Here is a 17,841-nt window from a genome sequence, read left to right as displayed (position 1 = left end):
AAAGCATAAAATATTATCAAATAACACCAGTATTACGGTAATCCACGCCAATCTTTTTAACTAGTATTTTTTGTTCGGAAACGTGGCAACCCTAGCAGCACCCCCACTCAGGACCTCTATAGGCCCACTCACTGCAGCGAGCCCAGCTTCAGTAAGCCTCATCAAGACTCACTTTGTAAAAAAAATCTTTTTTTCTTATCATCACTATATTCTGCCCCTTATAATTTTTTTATTGTTTTGTCCACAAAGATGTGTGGGGCTAATTTCTTTCAGGACAATCTGTCGTTTTTGACAATACCATTTTGGGGTGTGTATGATGATCACTATTTATTCAATTTTTTGGGGAGATAAAGTGATGAAAAAACTGTGAATCAGCCTTTTTTATTTTTTTTTCTGTTACGCCATTTACCATATGGGCTAACTTTTTTTAATATTTTAATAGTACGGGAGTTTTCGCATGTGGCGATGCCCATAAAGGTTTTTTCTTTTTTGTTTATTTCTATTTTGGGGAAAGTGGGGTAATTAAACTTTTTACTTTTTTAAAAAAATGTAAAAAAAAATTTTACTTTTTTTTTTATTACTTTTTGTTAGGTCCCCAAGTGGACCACAACTTGCAATCATCAGATTGCAATTTATACAGAATAGTGGAAATTGCTCCATTATTCTGTATGTAAATCACTATATCGCAGTTCAGTGCTGCCATCTAATGACCTGAACTGGGATATACTAATATTGAACCTAGAAGCCTAGTACAGGCAGTGGCTCATTTTTAGAACAGGGTGCTTTCCCTGATCTCTGAGGAAGCCTGCACTTCTGGTTTTTAACACTCTTAGATACTGTGAGTGAGGGGAACTCCTTGCTGTGATGGGAGGGGGCATGTGGTGTATTCTGGGACCATGAGGGTGAAGAACTGTGAGAGGAGCTTTATGGGGTGTTAATCTGTGAGGGAGGGTCGGATTCGACAGAATATAACTGGGTTGTTAGTACATTATTACAAGATTTGTGGCCCCGCTTTTGCTTTTGCCCAGGGCCATATTTTGTCTACAACCAGCCCTGGTGATATGGAGGATGCTGGCATAATGTGGTCATTTTCTGTGTATATACAGTGGATATAAAAAGTCTACACACCCCTGTTAAAATGTCAGGTTTCTGTGATGTAAAAAAATGAGACAAAGATAAATCATTTCAGAACTTTTTCCACCTTTAATGTGACCTATAAACTGTACCACTCAATTGAAAAACAAACTGAAATATTTTAGGTAGAGGGAAGAAAAAAATATAAGAATAAAATTAATATGGTTGCATAAGTGTGCACACCCTTAAACTAATACTTTGTTGAAGCACCTTTTGATTTGGGTATGAGTCTATCAGCATGGCACATTATTTGTTTGGGTATGAGTCTATCAGCATGGCACATTATAATTTTCTTAGAATTTTTTTTTCAACTTTATTTTATTTTTTCTAGAAAGCGGGAAAAAGCCGAAGTGTACAAAATACTTAAATAAAAACACAATACAGTGTAGTATCAAAAACCTTACAACCAAGGCTTTTTCTCCTATCTTTAAATCCCAATCCCTCCCCAACCCTCATTTCCGCTAGGAGCCACTGTCGCCCCTCAATTACCACCAAATTCCAATTAATTCCAATTACCCCAAATCTCTAACCATAGTGATTTTGTCCCTTCTGTCTGAGCGAGGCTAAATTCATATTGCTTTACCCTGTCCATGTACTCCTTCCATTCCTGGAAGTAGGGATATTTAGTCGAACCCCAGTACGTCACTATAACGACTTTGGCAAGGGCAGTCCCCATAAGCCAGAGTCATTGCTCCCTTTTTTTGTTAGTGTCCAGGAATTTACCTAAAATCGCATATTCAATGCAGGCATCATATTTCAAGGTGGAGCAGTTCTGTATTTTCCCAAAGACCTTGGACCAATATTCCCTTATACCTAAACATTCACAGTAGATGTTTATAGTCCCCCCTGTCCATATAACAGTTGTAGCACTTCGGTTCTTTATCTCTGTAGATCGTGGCTATTAATAGTGGTGTGTAATATAAGCGATGTATCATTTTAAGAAGAATCCACATATGTGCATGAGAAATTGTAGCCTTTTTAATATTCCCGTAAATAGTGTCCCATGGAATGTGCTCATTACATTGTAGGTCTATTTCCCATTTAGCTTCACTTTTCAATGTGATCTGTTTAGTACATTCGTGCTTCAGCTTTGCATAGATGTGTGATGTAACAGGACTATTTGGTAACGTATCATAGCAAAAAACTAAAAAAGTGTTATGTGCAATTTTAAGGTAATTATTTTCGTTGTATTTTACAGCGTGATGTAACTGTTCATATCGAAATGTGTCAGTAAACCTTAGTGTTGTGTCCGGGAGGATTTCAGTTAGTGCTCTAATCTTCCCCGTCAAGAAAACCTGTGAAATTTATGAAACCCCCCGTTTTACCCAGTATTGAATATCCACTAACTTCGTAATATGCGGTAAATTAACAATCCTCCAGATCGGAGTGAACCGAACAGCTTGTGTTAGTCCTACAATACGCCTAACCTGGTTCCAAACTCCCCTAAGCATTTTATTAAATGGGCATTCTCCCCCTTTTTTCTTCGAAATCCCAGTTTCGAGAATGTGGAAAATGTCCTCCTGGGGCCCGTTATGATTCCTAAATATTAGCCTGAAGCACTCACTCTTCCATTTCAGTTGTGCGGCCACCTGATATCCTTTGAGGAAGGGGAGGGGAAGTCCTCCCTCTTTTTCATTATTATATAGATACTGTATTTTAATTCTAACCCGTTTTCGGCCCCATATAAGCTCATTAACCCCTTAAGGACACAGCCTTATTTCACCTAAAGGGGGATTATCATCTTAATGATCACTGTTAAATCTGTTAATGATTTAACAGTGTTCATTTTTCTAAATATATTTCATTAAGGCCTCATGCACACGACCGTTGTGTGCATCCGTGGCCGTTGTGCCGTTAGACGTTTTTTTCTGCGGCTCCATTGACTTTCAATGGGGCCGTTGAAAACTCGGCTTGTGCACCGTTTTTACACCGCGCCCGTGACCCGTGTTTCGAGGCCGTGAAAAAAATATAACCTGTCCTATTTTTTTCACGGCCAACGGTTCACGGCCCCATTCAAGTCAATGGGGCCGTGAAAAACGCGTTTGCACACCCGTTTGTCATCCGTGGCCGCGCCCGTGTCCGCGCCCGTTTTATTTCATACTTCTGACATGGTCAAATTGTCTGCCAAAACTTGTGCCAATAAATTCTTAAAAAAATAGATACAGGAAGTATATGGTCACAGGATATGGTAATTTCGAGCCTCCTGTGCAGACAAGCTGGTGTGTGGTGAGGCAGCCATTTTTCCAGTTTTCAGCAGCCACCATGTTAAGGTTTAATGTAGAAAAGTTGATAACCCTGGTCCAGGAGAGGCCCGAACTTTGGGACATCCGGGCCAACTCGTATTGCGACCGGGTTAAAAAGGAGGCCTCATGGGAACAAGTGGCCCGGAGCCTACGCAAGCATGAATGGGCCAAAGCGGATAGCCGAGGTCGTGCTGAATTAGGTAAGTGATAGCAATGTAGTTGTGCTGTCATTTTCCTCTGTGTGGGCCAAATATGTAGTTTGTAATTTCCAGAGGGCACCATAGTGTTTTCTTTGTTGTACCGCCTCATTTTTCCGAAAGCCCTGTACCTGGCTTATTATAGAGACGTGTATTAAATTCCATTTCCATATTTAAATGGCTGTCCTGCCCTTTGCGACAGCATTCAGTACTCATGTATAATAACGTCTGGCTACTTTTTACCTTGAAATTGAGCATCTTACAGTTGTCTCCTTCACATATTGTAACGTTTATTAGTCCTAATGGCTTGCATCCACACACCTGCTGGACTGTATCATGTGCTTTTTCCATTATTGCTTATTTTGCGCATTTTCCTTTTCCCTTTTTATTTTGTTTTTTTTGAAAAAATGTAGTTTTTCCAAAAAAAAGTAGATCTCACAATTGTCTTTCATTTCATTTTTAAACAGTCAAGCAAACCAAAACAAGATGGGCGAGTTGCCGCGACCAATTCCGGCGAGAGGTTAGCAACAAAGGCCGGAGTGGGGAAGGAACCTCAAAAAAACGGGCCTACATATACACTGCCCAGCTGCAGTTCTTAAGGCCAGTAATGGATTTGAGGCCGTAAGTAGTTTTCTGTTTTTACTATGAATGTATTGAAAGGGCACACTTTCGGTAGTATGTAGACGGGTAAAACAGAACCAGAATTTAAAGGATCCAGTTGTGTTCTTGTATTGTTGATCTATACTTTCTCTAGTGCAGGCATGTCATAACTGACTCCATCCAGCTGTATAACAACGCAAACTCGCAGCATAGCTGACTAGCTGTAAACTTACCTGTCCGGTTGGGAGTTGTAGTTGTGCATCAGCTGGTGGGCAACAGTTTGTACATGCCTGGTGTTGTTAGTCTACATTATTTTTGGGGTGTGGTTAATCCGGGGCCCACCGCTTATGATCTGTTTGCTGAAACGACACGTGTAGTGTGCAGATTGCGCCTCCCCTCTCTGTTTTTTTGGTGTACAATACATTTATTGTCCGTCTAGGGACTAAGATGTTTGCAATATGAACAAGAAATAGGAGAAGGCAGATGACACGTGCACACTGCACGCTTTATTTCCTCATACAGTAGATCATCTAGTTTGCCCGCAAGAATTGGAAGGGCCGAATAGGAGGGCCGAATATGTATTTCATATTTTAGTTTTGGGACAATGCCACTTTGGTTTAATATAGACCGATTCCCTTACTTTGGTATGTATTTGAAAATGGAACTCCTTAGGTATTGGTATTGTCATTTATATTGCTTAAATGGTACTGAACCAAAGCCAACATTGATTCCTTTCTGAAAACTATGAAAATGTCAAAAAACCGGATCCATAGAAAAAGGATTATAATGATGTTCCAACTACGGTTGACCAGCAGGATTAAAAGTAATACTCTCACCATGGTCAATAGAGGGCTGGTACATGTACATTCTTAGTAAATGATCGTATACTCAAATCTATTTTCCGCTTGATACTTTGGATGGTGGTAGCGGGTCACATCCTGACGAGATGCCGTTGGCACTGGTTTCGGCCCTTGAATGTTGAAACCTCTTCAGTTGTTGGACAGCTCCAAACGGCAAACAATGTTTGCCATTTTCAGTAACATTATGCCTTTCCAAGACTTCTGCTGGCGTTACATGTCAAATGACTATTTTTCTCGATTTTGCACTGTTCACCTCTAAGCTAGTAGTGAGTAATTAAAATCAAATGTCTGATCTATGCTACCACTCTGTATCTAATTTGGAGACACACGCCAGATTCTAACTAATATATAGTCTGTGTATTTATAAATGTAATCCAGGCCAAAATGTAATGTACTTTTTTTGGAAATTCCATTTCAGAACTGTGGACAGTCTGGATCCCTCGGCTGATTCCGAGACGTCTGGGAGTGAGACCCCTGCGGTTTTCTCCCCCGCCACAAGTCCTGCTCCCACGCCGGCTGAGGACCCCGAGGACTCCACCCAGAGCCAAGGCCCCCAACCACTATCCAGTCCACCGCGGATAGTTCAACCCCAGCCCAGACATCGCCGCCGTGTCCCTCCCTCTTCCTCTGTGCCAGAGAGTCGGGAAGTAATTGATGCCCGAGTCATCGATTTTCTGGCCCAGAGGAGGAGTGATGGCAAGGAGGAGAAACTGTTGAGGGGACTGGGGCCGCTACTGCAGCAGGTCCCTGCGAATGAGCAGCCAGACTGCATGGCTTGCTTAAATATGGTCATAAAAATGTTTACTTGCCCCAACCATGGAGACCTCATTGGGCCATTGCATGCATTGAAACTCCAGGTTGAAAATGCAGGCCAGCAGCCAAATCCTGCCCCATATTCATTCCCACCCCAACCCACCCAAGGCCCTTCTTATGCCCCCCCCCTTCCCCAGTACCTTCCACCTCAGGGGCCTATTCATCCTGGGGGCCAGCCCCTTTACCAGCCCCAATTACCAACTGGTGCCCCAACACAGGCCCAGGTTAGGCCACGGTCCACATTTGCACCGGGCTCATTCACGCGGGACCTTCTAGATTTGTAATTTGGGAGGGTTGTTTTATATTAAGCACTTTATTTTTATGTTATTTGTGTGTTGTAAGATTTTTTTCATTGCCAGTGTTTTGGGTGACCCCTTATTTTGACTAAAGTTTGGTTTGGGTCCCAAAAAATTTGACTATTGTTTTATTTGCACACTACACACAACATGTACATTTTAAAATGCATTCTAAAACAAAAGCTACACACACTGTATCTCAGAAAGCCACACTTTATTTGGACGATAAAGATCTTTATTTAGGGTTCCTGTGCAGATGAGGTATTAGAAAACTTTTTGGACCATAAGAGCAAAATATCAAGATGTTTCTGAAAAATTCCATTTAGACAGAAACATCATTAATATTTTGTTTTGAAATATGTGATGTCCAAAAAATCTCAGCCCGCAAGCCCACGTCAAGGGTCCTCATTATCTTGCGAGTCCCTACACTCAACTAACACAATCATTTTTAGTAATTTAGCTAGAAAAAAAAAAAAACTAAAGAGCCCAGAAGATTTCAAAAACTGCCACGAATAGCGTCCCTCTGCCATGGCAAAGACCCCTCTGGGCTGATAAAGTAGTCTGCAAAGAGTTCCCGAACTGCAATGCCTGCAGTCCCAGGTCGTCTATGCAGGGTCCTTTCCAAACCCAAATCTGATGACGTAGGAAGATCTTCCATGTCAAGAGAAGAGGAAGCCTCGTGAATCCTGGTGAAGTTGTGTAGAACAACACAAGCTTGAATCACCAGGGTAGCATTCTCCGGATCCATCTGTATGGATGACAGAAACACCCTCCACTTGCTAGAGAGTATCCCGAAAGCGCACTCCACATACCGACGGGCACGAGTCAACCGGTAGTTGAAGATACGCCTCCTGACATCCAAACCACGCTTTGGGAAGGGCCGCATAACATGTGGAGTCAATGCAAACCCTTCATCCGCCACGATGACAAACGGAGCCGGCGGACCTGCATATCCGGGCAGTCTTCTGGACTCGGGCAGGGCAAGCTGGTTGGCACGAAGCCGCTCACCCATTCTAGAAGCACTAAAGATGCGAGCATCCGCAGTGCTTCCATAGGACCCGATATCTACCATTATAAACCGGTAATGACTGTCAGCAACAGCCATCAGCACTACCGAGAAAAACTGTTTATAATTGAAGAAACGGCTCCCTGAGTGTGGCGGCTTCTTCACACGGATGTGCTTGCCATCCATTGCCCCGATGCAGTTTGAGAACTGCGCAGAATTTTGGAAGCCCTCAGCGATCCGAAGCCAATCGTCCACCTTGGGCTGTGGCATCACCGTCTCTCGGATTTGCTGCCAGATGACATGGCAAGTGTGTCGTACAATTCCCGAGATCGTTGAGGTCCCTAAAAGAAACTCAAAATGCAGGGATGCAAAAGAGTTCCCAGTGGCAAGGAATCTGTAGGAAAAAGGGGGAAAAAAAAAACAGTCATCAACAAATTGCAGGTAAGAACAGATTCAGGATTCTAGTATAATGCTGTATACACTCCACGATTGAAAACACCATATGTCTAGTGGTGGGGAACCTATGGGACGGGTGCCATAGTCGGCACTCAAGGCCCTGTGTGTGGGCAGTACTACCACAACTAAGTGACAACAACTATGTTTAGACCCTTTTTAATGCAGTAAATGCTGAGCAAGTGCACAATTATGTGAACATTATGCATGATGAGGACGATAGCTGGAAATCTCGTGGGTTGCCAGCAGCACAATCATCCCAAATAGGGTCCAGACCGGTACATCGACTTGGACCAAGGTGGTGCACGCAGAGAGAGATCCTGACAGAGGGACCAATTTCATTCAGACACTATCAAAAACCACGGCACTCGACAGTATAGGATGAAAATTGTTGACAGATTAATAACTCTGAAAGGAAGGTTACAGCTGCTGAATCACGCCGGACTGAGTGTATTAAACACCATTTTTAGCAAACGCCTGGCGAGTGCAGTGTATTTTTGGAGTGTCTGGAGGACGATAGCTGAACACAAGTTTTGCACAGTATCCAAATGGTAAAAAAAACACCAAAAATGTTAGGTCATGTAACTGTGATTAATGTGTAAAGAAACAAACCATTAAACTCCCCCCCCCCCCCCCCCCAAAAGAAAAAAAGGGCAAAGAAATGCTACTTCAGCAAACAGTAGCACATGTCTCACAGCAGCCATTTTGGAGCACATGTTACTCCTAACACAAGCAGTGCACATTTCTGGTGAAACTTAACAAGTACTATACTGCTTACCTCAACGTGACGATGAGCCTTTCCTCAGGAGTAATGCTGCGCCTCATATTGGTGTCCATAAAGGTAAGGACAGTACGTAGAGACGACAGCAATCGGTCAAAGGTACCCACTGACATCCGACAGAAGGAATAGAACTTCTCCGGATGGCGGCGAAGATCTTGGTATAGCGTATGGAAGTGTCCTTTCCGGTGCCGTTGGGAAACAATCGGATGGACCCAAAATCGTCGCCTTCTCCTCGGTTCCTCATTCACCAAAGGAGTGCGCTGTCCCCAACGCCGAGAAACCAGCCAATGCAGCAAGACCTCGTCCTCAGAATCAGACATGGTGATACAGCAAAGAGAGCAGCCAAAATAACCTCTGTACTCTGGAAAGACTACAGAAAATGGCCACAAATCCATACTCAGGTGCCCCTGATTTATACCAGTATCCTGGGTGGAGTTATTAAAATTACATTTTTTTTACCATTCCTAGATTTCTGACGGTCCGCAAAAAAAACGGGAACACGGACACACGGAAGCACAACGGAAGCAAAAACGGTCACGGATCACGGACCAACGGAACCCCGTTTTGCGGACCGTGAAAAAAAACGTCCGTGTGCATGAGGCCTAAGGCTCCTTTCACACGAGCGAGTATTCCGCGCGGGTGCGATGCGTGAGTTGAACGCATTGCACCCGCACTGAATCCTGACCCATTCATTTCTATGGGGCTATTCACATGAGCGGTGATTTTCACGCATCACTTATGCGTTGCATGAAAATCGCAGCATGCTCCTCTTTGTGCGTTGCGGTGCGATAATCCACGCAACGCAGGCCCCATAGAAGTGAATGGGGTTGCGTGAAAATCGCAAGCATCCGCAAGCAAGTGCGGATGCGGTGCAATTTTCACGCATGGGTTCTAGGTGACAGTCTATTCACTGTATTATTTTCCCTTATAACATGGTTATAAGGGAAAATAATAGCATTCTGACTACAGAATACATAGTATAATAGGGCTGGAAGGGTTAAAAAAAATAAAAAAGTTAACTCACCTTATCCTCTTGTTCGCGTAGTTCGTTCCCGATCTGTTCTTTGCTAGCTGTGGGCTTGGGCTAAAGGACCTTTGATGACGTCAGATCACATGCTCCATCACCATGGTGATGGACCATGTGATTGGAGCATGTGATCTGACGTCACCACAGGTCATTCAGCCCAAGCCCACAGCTAGCAAAGAACAGACCGGGAACGAACTACGCGAACAAGAGGATAAGGTGAGTTAACTTTTTTATTTTTTTAACCCTTCCAGCACTATTATACTATGCATTCTGTAGTCAGAATGCTATTATTTTCCCTTATAACCATGTTATAAGGGAAAATAATACAATCTTCAGAACATCAATCCCAAGCCCGAACTTCTGTGAAGAAGTTCGGGTTTGGGTACCAAACATGCGTGATTTTTCTCACGCGAGTGCAAAACGCATGACAATGTTTTGCACTCGCGCGGGAAAATTGCGCATTTTCCCGCAACGCACCCGGCTCTTATCCGGGCAAAAAACATGACGCCCGTGTGAAAGAGGCCTTACAAATCCCCACCCATTAGAAAAAAATAAACCTATACTTACCTGACTGTTGTCTCCTGTCTCCCCTGGTTACGGCCACCGCTCTTCTCAGGAATCGCGGTGGCCGCGCGTGCGCAGACGACTTCTTTTCTTCTCCCGGCCGGCCGCGCGCTGTACTGAATGCGCACGCCAAGTCCGCGCATGCGCCCTGGTGACTTCTTCCTGGCAAGTATACTATACTGGCCAGGAAGAAGTCACCAGGGCGGATGCGTGGACTCGGCGTGCGCGTTCAGTACAGCGCGCGGCACGGCTGGGAGAAGACATCAATGAAGATGGAGCCTGCCCCCTGCCGAAACCAGGAAGTGGACGGCGCGCCGGGAGCAGGTAAGTATAAAACTGCGTCTTGAGAAAACCCCTTTAAGGACCAGGCCATTTTTTGCAAATCTGACCAGTGTCATTTTATGTGGTGATTAAAATCTTTTACTTATCCAGGCCATTCTGAGATAGTTTTTTTTGTCACATATTGTACTTCATAACACTGGTAAAATGGAGTAAAAAAAAAAACATTTTTATTTATAAAAAAATACAAAATTTACCAAAATTTGGGAAAAATTTGCAAATTTCCAAGTTTCAATTTCTCTACTTCTATAATACATAGTAATACCTACAAAAATAGTTATTAGTTTACATTCCTCATATGTCTACTTCATGTTGGGAATGCCATTTTATTTTTTGGGGATGTTACAAGGCTTAGAAGTTTAGATGCAAATCTTGAAAATTTTCAGAAATCGAAATAGAAAACACCCAAAAGTGACCCCATTCTAGAAACGACACCCTCAAGGTATTCAAAACTGATTTTACAAACATCATTAACCCTTTAGGTGTTCCCCAAGAGTTGATGGCAAATAGAGATGAAATTTCAGAATTCAAATTTTTTGCAAAATTTTCAATTTTAATCAATCTTTTCCACTAACAAAGCAAGGGTTAACAGGCAAACAAAATTCTATATTTATTGCCCTGACTCTGCGGTTTACAGCAACACCAGATATGTGGTCGTACACCACTGTACCGCCCCACTTCAGGGCGTAGAGGGAAAGGAGCACTGTGTGGTTTTTGGAAGGCAGATTTTGCTGGACTGGTTTATTTACACCATGTCCCATTTGAAGCCCCCTGATGCACCCCTAGAGTATAAACTCTAAAAAAGTGACCCCATTTTGGAAACTACGGGATAAGGTGGCAGTTTTTTGGGTACTATTTTAGGGTACATATGATTTTTGGTTGCTCTATATTACACTTTTTGTCAAGCAAAGTAACAAAAAAATAGAAATTCTGAAATATTATCTCCATTTGCCATTGACTCTTGTGGAACACGAGGGTTAACAAAGTTTGTAAAATCAGTTTTGAATACCTTGAGGGGTGTAGTTTTTCTTAAATAGGGTAACTTTTTGGAGTTTCTAGTCTAGGGGTGCATCAGGGGGGCTTCAAATGGGACATGGTGTCAAAAAACAAGTCCAGCAAAAACTGCCTTCCAAAAACCATATGGCGTTCCTTTCCTTCTGCGCCCTGCCGTGTGGCCATACAGCAGTTTACGACCACATATGGGGTGTTTCTGTAAACTTAAGAATCAGGGCAATAAATATGGAGTTTTATTTGGCTGTTAACCCTTGCTTTGTTACGTAAAAAAATAGATTACAATGGAAAATTTGCCAAAAAATACCTGTTTTGGCACCGTTTTTATTTTTTATTATTTACAACGTTCATCTGATAGATTAGATCATGTGCTATTTTTATAGAGCAGGTTGTTATGGATGCAGGGATACCTAATATTTTTACTTTTTATTTTTTTTTAAAGTTTTACACAATAATATCATTTTTGAAACAAAAAAAATCATTTTAGTTTCTCCATAGTCTGAGAGTCATAGTTTTTTTTATTTCTTAGGCGATTGTCTTAGTTAGGGTCTCATTTTTTGCAGGATGAGATGACTGTTTTAATGGTGCATATACCTTTTTTATCGCTTGCTATTACACTTTTTGTAAGGTTACAAAATTATGCCTTTTTTGACACCATTTTTATTTTTCATTTTTATGTTGTTCACCTGAGGGGTTAGATCATGTGATATTTTTATAGAGCAAGTTCTTACGGACACGGACCGCAGGGATCAGAAACTTGCATAAGCGCTACAAACCGCAGGTCTGAATTGACCTGCGATTTGTAGCGATCGGCAATGCGGGGGGGGGGGGGGGTCACAGGACCCCCTAGGTATTGTTACAGGGTGCCTGCTGAATGATTTCAACAGGCACCCCGTTTGGAACTGCACAGGACGTACGGGTACGCCCTGTGTCCTTAAGTACCGGGACATCAGGGCGTACCTGTACGCCCTGTGTTCTTAAGAGGTTAAAGAGGCTCTCAAATTTATTAAAGAACATATCTTCGATCATTATTGGGCCTGCATTTAATACGTATAGTAACATTGGAAGTAGCGACATTTTTATAAGGGCTATACGGTTAATTTGTGACACAGGGAGTTTTAACCAAGTTTAGATTTTCTCTTTTACTTTATTTGTCATTTAGGAAATGTTCAACTTCGTATAGTGTTCCAATCTGGTCCCGATATGAATACCCAAATACAGCAAGGAGTCCGCTGGGTCGAGTATACAGACTTTAAACTTATGGCCAGGAGGAACCAGACGTTTTAATGGGAGCAATTTAGATTTCTCCCAATTACCTTCATAGCCTGACAAGCGTCCAAAGAAATCTATATTTTCCATGACTTTGGGCAAGCTAGCATATCCCCCTTTCAAAAACAACAAAATATCATCTGCGCATAGGCTTATTTTAGGAGCGTTGCCCTCACACCCGAAACCCATTATTTCCTCGTCTGCTCAAATTTTACATGCCAAAGGTTCAAGAAAAAGTGCAAAGAGCATTGGAGAAAGAGGACATCCCTGTCGTGTTCCTCGTGTCAGGGAGAGGGGCGCAGAGTATTCCCTGTTTATTCAAATTCTGATGTAGCAGAGCCGTATATGCGGCTGTTCTGACACAGTGCTGGTTGAAGAGATAAACAGACAGATGTAGTAGAGCTGTATATGAAGCTTTTCAGACACCATGCTAGTGGGGGAGTAGAATAAATATGTAGCAGAGCTGTATAGGAAGCCATTCAGCCAAAGTGATGTTAGGGGACTGAAGAAGACACATGTAGCTGAGCTGTATATGCATCTATAAAGATACATAGTGTTAGGTTTATACACATTTGGAGTACAGCTGTAATGGAAACAAATCTGCATCAGTGCTGGTGGGTGGGGGTTGGTCAAGCTTTTGGGCTAATGTATAATATGGAATTATAGTTTTTGATGCACAGAATGGGTTTGTAAAAGATCAGACAGAGATTTTGTGTGTAAATTTGCAGAACAGCCACCTGTTGTACACTGAGCTCACTTCACATGGCTCTCTGAGTGACCATTCCCCTCACACACACTGCAGGCTGCCAGACTGATGATTCATACTATGCACATGAACTAGCACGCAGGACTCAGCTCTCAGTGTGATGTCATAAGGAGGCGTGGCTGGCCTTCACTCTAGCTGCCTAAGCCCGCCCAGCCTTAGCAGCAGAAAACCAGGAAGTGAACAGCTAGCTGGCAGCAATTAAGGATGAAGTAGCAAGATGAGAATACCCCTTTAAAGCTCTTGTTTTTTTTTTATTATGCTCCGAGTGTCAATTAATACTAGAACCGGGGAATGGTCAGAAATACCATATTTCATTTTCTTAACCCTGCCAATCAGCCCAGTGTCGGCGAGGGCGAGGTCAATTCGAGACATGGACATATATGTATTGCTAAAACGGGAATACACCTGTTTATCGCCATACAGAGAGCACCATATATCAACTAATGCCATCTCCTTGCATATTTTATACAGTGCAGTTGGACTGGAATTTTGTTCATAGTTGGTGATGGCGGACTTCCTATCCATTCTTACGTCCATGACCGAGTTGAAATCGCCCATCACCAGCACTCTCTTATGGAGACAAAGTCCATCAATTTGCCCAACACAGCAGACGAAAAAGGTGGAGGAATATACATGAATACAAGGATACTCCTTTGACCTTGCCAATAACAGTGGAGAAATATATAGCGTCCCTCTTGATCAATAAGTTGTTCTATTGGATCGTAATCTACTTGATTATGGACATAGACACTAATGCCCCGAGCATATGTAGAATAGTAAGAGTGGTATTCATATGAGGCCTATTTCTTTCTTCCTAAAGCTATGGCTTTTTCGTATGTTAAGTGTGTTTTTAACAGGGCCACTATTGCCGGTAAATGTCTAGAGATTAGGTCAAAGACCGCGCACCTTTTAACTCTATCTACAAACCCCCGGATGTTCCAGGTTAATATTTTTGACATGTTGTTCCTTTATAACAAATCGAAGCAGGGAGTAAGAGCGAAAAAGGAGGAAAAATTCCTCCAGTGGTTTCAGTGGCCCCTGCGGAAATTGCACTCCCAGTACCCCCCATACCCCTCCCAACACCCCCTAGCCCTTCCCCCCATCTTACCCATCCGTACTGACCCATGAGCGTAGAGACACAGCTCATGAGGTCTCTAACCATAAGCCCCCCCCATCTCCAGCCCCCCAATGCCCCCCAGCGTCCCACATATCAGCGAATCCCTGCGTCTTTCTTATTAAACTCCCTTAGAGTCCATCCATTCTGATGCATCGGTTGGGTTAGAAAAGAATTGGACCTTGTCTTTATAAATAACACGTAATTTTGCTGGATACATCATGAAGTATTTTATATTTGCTTATATTAGTCTCCTCCTTATTTCTTTATACTCTCTTCTTTTATCCTGCGTGGCTTTAGAGAAATCAGGGTATATTTCAATGTTATGATCATTGTATTTCACAGTTTGCATCTCTCTTTTCCGTTTTCATTCCAGCCAGTTTCAGGTCGATATTGCTCATTTGGTTGTCAACCTCCGACACATTGCCTGCACCTGCCCTATTTAGCTAACATTAATTTTCGTCCCGTCCCGCTCCTCCAATTGTGTTAACTCCTGGTTTTACTATTGGGGGGGAGGGGGGGGAGATTTAAAGGGAGTCTGTCACCTACATAACATGTTTTAAACTGATGATATAGCTCTGTGGGAGGCAGATTCCTAACACTCATGGTACCCATGTTTAGTTTTTCAGAGCCTCCAAAGTACCTAAAATGAAGTTTTAAACATATGCAAATTACCTATCGCGAGTGCCTAGGGGCGGAGAGTGTGCTGCAAGTGCTCAGTGCTCCCCGCCTTACTTGCTCCCAACTCCTCCCCTCTGTATTGTCCGGCCAGCCCTGCATCCTTGCTGGGTCATTTTCGTCTCTATTTATAATCCAGAGCCCGTTACGTAACTGGCACATGCACACGGCATATCAGTATGTCTCTGCCCACAGTGGGCAATGTACTGCGCATGCCCGGACCCGGCGGTGAAGCGCACAGGCACTAGATTATGAATGGAGATGAGAATGACCCAGCAAGGATACAGGGCTGGCCGGACGATACAGAGGGGAGGAGTCGGGAGCAAGTAATCCGGGGAGCACTGGGCACTTGCAGCACACTCTCCGCCACTGGGCACTTGTGATAGGTAATTTGCATATCTTTAAAACTTCATTTTTGGCACTTTGGAGGCTCTGAAAAACTAAACATGGGTACCATCAGTGTTATGGATCTGCCTCCCACAGAGCTATATCATCAGTTTAAAACATGTTATGTAGGTGACAGACTCCCTTTAAGGTATTTATCAAGCTGGGTCATAGAGCTGAGGACTGTACCGCCTTTAGGCGACGTAACTCCCAGTGATTTTCTATTTTGTGGTTTTGGGGGCATTTTGACTATTTTTTATTTATTTATTTTTTTCCACCGTGTCCGAGAGTGTTTTGAACTTAATTCAGCCCGTATATGGGGAGACACTGACGTATTTGATACAAACCGGATTCCCAAAAAGTTGGGACACTATATAAATCGTGAATAAAAACTGAATGCAATGATGTGGAGGTGCCAACTTCTAATATTTTATTCATAATAGAACATAAATCACGGAACAAAAGTTTAAACTGAGAAAATGTACCATTTTAAGGGAAAAATATTGCCTGCTCGTCCAGGGATCTCCTGCGTTTCCTGTGGAGAGGCGAAGTGTGGCGCTTCACTTGCCTCCCGTTCGGCCTTTCTTCGGCGCCATGGTGCTTTACCAAGCTCCTGCGCCCGGTCGTGGCCTGGCTGCGGAGTCGGGGTGTGCGTCTAGTCATCTATTTAGACGACATCCTCATCATGCATCAATGTCAGACGACGCTGCTTCAACACCTCCAGTGGACCTCGACCCTCCTTTCGGCTCTTGGTTTTCTGCTGAACCCCGAGAAGTCCTGCCTCACGCCGTCTCGACGGATGGAGTTCCTGGGCTTCACGGTGGACTCTGTGGCGGAATCTCTCAGTCTCCCATCGGAGAAGTTGCGGACGATCCGCAAGGAATTGAGACATGCCCTCTCGGCTACATCCCTATCCCTGCGCCACCTGGCTCGCATCATTGGCCTGCTGGCCTCCTCTATCCAGGCGGTGTTTCCCGCCCCTCTCCACTATCGGGCCCTACAGCGCCTGAAGATTGCCCATCTTCGTGTCGGGGCCTCGTTCGCGGACGCGGTGGTTCTGGATCAAGAGGCTCGGGAGGAACTTCGTTGGTGGATATGCAACTTGGAAGCCTGGAACGGCAGAGCGATCTTCGGATTTCAACCGGAATTTACGGTGGAGTCGGACGCGAGCCTCCAGGGCTGGGGCGCCCACTGCGAGGGTATTTCCAGAGGGTCTTCACATCAACGCTCTGGAACTCCTGGCGGGCTCGTTTGCCATCCGCAGTTTCTCCAATGGCATTGCGCATGCATGCATCCGACTACGCATTGACAATGTGTCGGCGGTCCGCTATGTCAATCACCTGGGCGGCACCCAATCGGCTACCTTGGCTCGACTGGCGAAAGAGTTCTGGTCCTACTGTCTTTCCAGGGACATCATGGTGCAGGCGGAGTACCTTCTGGGTCTACACAACTTCCGGGCGGATCGAAGTTCCCGATGCTTCGCGGACGGTAGCGACTGGAGGCTAGCACCGGAGATGTTCTCCACAATCTCGGACACCTGGGGTCCTTGCGCCATAGACCTCTTCGCGTCGCGGCTCAATACTCACCTTCACAGGTTCTTCAGCTGGCGCCCGGATCCGGAGGCGGAGGCGGTGGATGCGTTTCTCCAGGACTGGTCGTCGGCTCTACACTACACGTTTCCACCTTTTGCCATGATTTCGAGGATGCTGCTGCAGGCTCGTCGTCAAGTTGCGGAATTGGTGGTGGTGATTCCCTTCTGGGAGACTCAAGCATGGTACCCGATCCTCCTGGAACTCCTGACGGACGTGCCTCTCCTCCTTCTGGGTCAGACGGATCTCCTCCAGGGCCCTCTGGGTGTTCCTCACCCCCTGCTGATCGACGGCTCCCTTCAACTTCTGGCGTGCCGGATCTCCGGACTCCCGGAGAGGTCGAGGGCATTTCGGAGGCAACTAGACGCCTCCTGGACAACGCTTGGGCTCCCGGCACCCGCAAATCTTACCGGGCAGCTTGGGGATCTTGGGTTAGCTGGTGCGTGGAACGAAACCTTGATCCCGTTTCGGCGCCTGTGACCCATTTATTGCAGTTCCTTACTTCCCTTTTTGAGGCGGGAAAGGCTTATCGGACCATTAATTTGTTCCGTTCGGCGATTTCTTCAACTCATCAAGGTTTTGATGGCGTTCCGTTGGGTCAACACCCTTCGGTGTCACGCCTGCTGCGTGGATCACGCTTGGCTCAGCCTCCTCTGCCACGCTTCACCATAACGTGGGACGTTTCTCTGGTCCTCTCTTTTCTCTCTGCGTGGCCTG

At 44.4% G+C, this 17,841-nt stretch overlaps 1 protein-coding gene across 1 annotated transcript; it reads left to right on the top strand.

The window, feature by feature from the left end:
- Positions 1–3,112: 3,112 nt before the first annotated feature.
- Positions 3,113–6,236, top strand: LOC122926527. The gene is made up of 3 exons (XM_044277920.1): positions 3,113–3,577; positions 4,042–4,195; positions 5,453–6,236. The coding sequence occupies exons 1-3, from the start codon at positions 3,307–3,309 to the stop codon at positions 6,129–6,131; spliced, it is 1,104 nt and encodes a 367-aa protein (XP_044133855.1). The 5' UTR covers positions 3,113–3,306; the 3' UTR covers positions 6,132–6,236.
- The last annotated feature ends 11,605 nt before the right edge of the window (positions 6,237–17,841 follow it).

Source organism: Bufo gargarizans, chromosome 2 (genome assembly GCF_014858855.1).
Source record: "Bufo gargarizans isolate SCDJY-AF-19 chromosome 2, ASM1485885v1, whole genome shotgun sequence".
Taxonomy (NCBI): domain Eukaryota; kingdom Metazoa; phylum Chordata; class Amphibia; order Anura; family Bufonidae; genus Bufo; species Bufo gargarizans.
Note: the sequence above shows the minus strand (reverse complement) of the source record. Positions and strands in the feature narration are given on the sequence as shown.

What these genes read in the sequence shown, in the direction of transcription:
- LOC122926527 (XM_044277920.1), top strand. Translation starts at nt 3,307, where the DNA reads ATGGTCACAGGATATGGTAATTTCGAGCCTCCTGTGCAGACAAGCTGG. An exon ending in CCGAGGTCGTGCTGAATTAG is followed by an intron (nt 3,578 to 4,041) that starts GTAAGTGATAGC and finishes ATTTTTAAACAG; the next exon opens with TCAAGCAAACCAAAACAAGA. An exon ending in CCAGTAATGGATTTGAGGCC is followed by an intron (nt 4,196 to 5,452) that starts GTAAGTAGTTTT and finishes ATTCCATTTCAG; the next exon opens with AACTGTGGACAGTCTGGATC.